Source organism: Perkinsus marinus, assembly GCF_000006405.1.
Source record: "Perkinsus marinus ATCC 50983 genomic scaffold scf_1104296957634, whole genome shotgun sequence".
Taxonomy (NCBI): domain Eukaryota; phylum Perkinsozoa; order Perkinsida; family Perkinsidae; genus Perkinsus; species Perkinsus marinus.
Window position 1 is genome coordinate 1 of NW_003207047.1, and position 1,049 is coordinate 1,049.

The 1,049-nt window shown below is 48.9% G+C and overlaps 1 protein-coding gene across 1 annotated transcript; it reads right to left on the minus strand.

Annotated features, from left to right (window-relative positions):
* On the minus strand, positions 1-861 carry Pmar_PMAR019307 (RNA-dependent helicase, putative; the record flags this gene model as incomplete). The annotated part of the gene is made up of 4 exons (XM_002774710.1): positions 1-74; positions 123-373; positions 504-710; positions 757-861. Coding segments are annotated over 4 exons (637 nt in total), but the record flags the coding sequence as incomplete, so codon positions are not given.
* Positions 862-1,049: the final 188 nt, after the last annotated feature.

Sequence of the window (1,049 nt, forward strand, 5' to 3'; positions counted from 1 at the left end):
ACTGCTTCTCTTCATCAGCGTTAAAGATAGTCACAGCATTACCAGTACGACCAGCTCGGCCAGTACGACCAATTCTAAGAAAAATGCCCTACCCAGGGATCGAACCCATGACCATGTTCTACCTATGAACATAATCTTCAATGACCAATGGGAAGGTATAATTGATGACTCCCGTAACGTCCTTAACATCGAGCCCTCTAGCCGCGACATCAGTGGCGACCAGGATGAGGTTTTGACCCTCCGTAAACCTCTTGATAGAAGCCTCACGGGCCATCTGCGTCATGTCACCATGGAGGCCAACAACATCGTAATAGTCCCGAAGGGTCCTCTCCAGATGCGCTGCCTCCTTCTTGTACAAGGCAAACACGATCACCTACGACAGCAGACAAAGTTATCCACAGTACAAGTACGAGCTACTCCATCAGAAAGGGTATAGATATCTACGCACAGTGTAGATTTACCCATAGATGAGTGCCCCTCCCCGTTAGTATTATCAATATTACTTTCCAAACTCCCTTGTTAGGGCAAAGGTTGCCAAGATGATACCACAGACGATTCATCTTAGGCTTCCTGTCCTGTACGATATCGATAGTTTGAGTGATTCGTGTATTGGCTGTGAGCTCATCCTCATTGCCCTTCGTCTCGTTACTTCCCATCACCGTCACTGTTATCCGCTCGCGCTTCATCAGCTTCCTCGACAGCCTCCGTACCTAAACTCCCACCTGCCGTCCGAAGGCTCCCCAAAGGCATTACTACCTCCTTATTCCAAGTAGCTGAGAACATAAGAGACTGCCTCTTATCGGGCGATGGGAGATACCCAAAGATATCCGTGACACTAGGTAGGAAGCCCATGTCCAGCATTCTATCAGCCTCATCAAGAACAGCATAGTTGACCTTGTATAAGTCCAAAGAGCCGTCCTGGAGGAGATCCAAGACTCGCCCGGGAGTACCAACAACGATCCTAGGGTGCTCAGCCTTCAACTGTTTCTGCTGCTCCCATTTAGGCGTACCACCATAAAGGCAGATCGAAGGAAGCTTCTGCTTCTTCT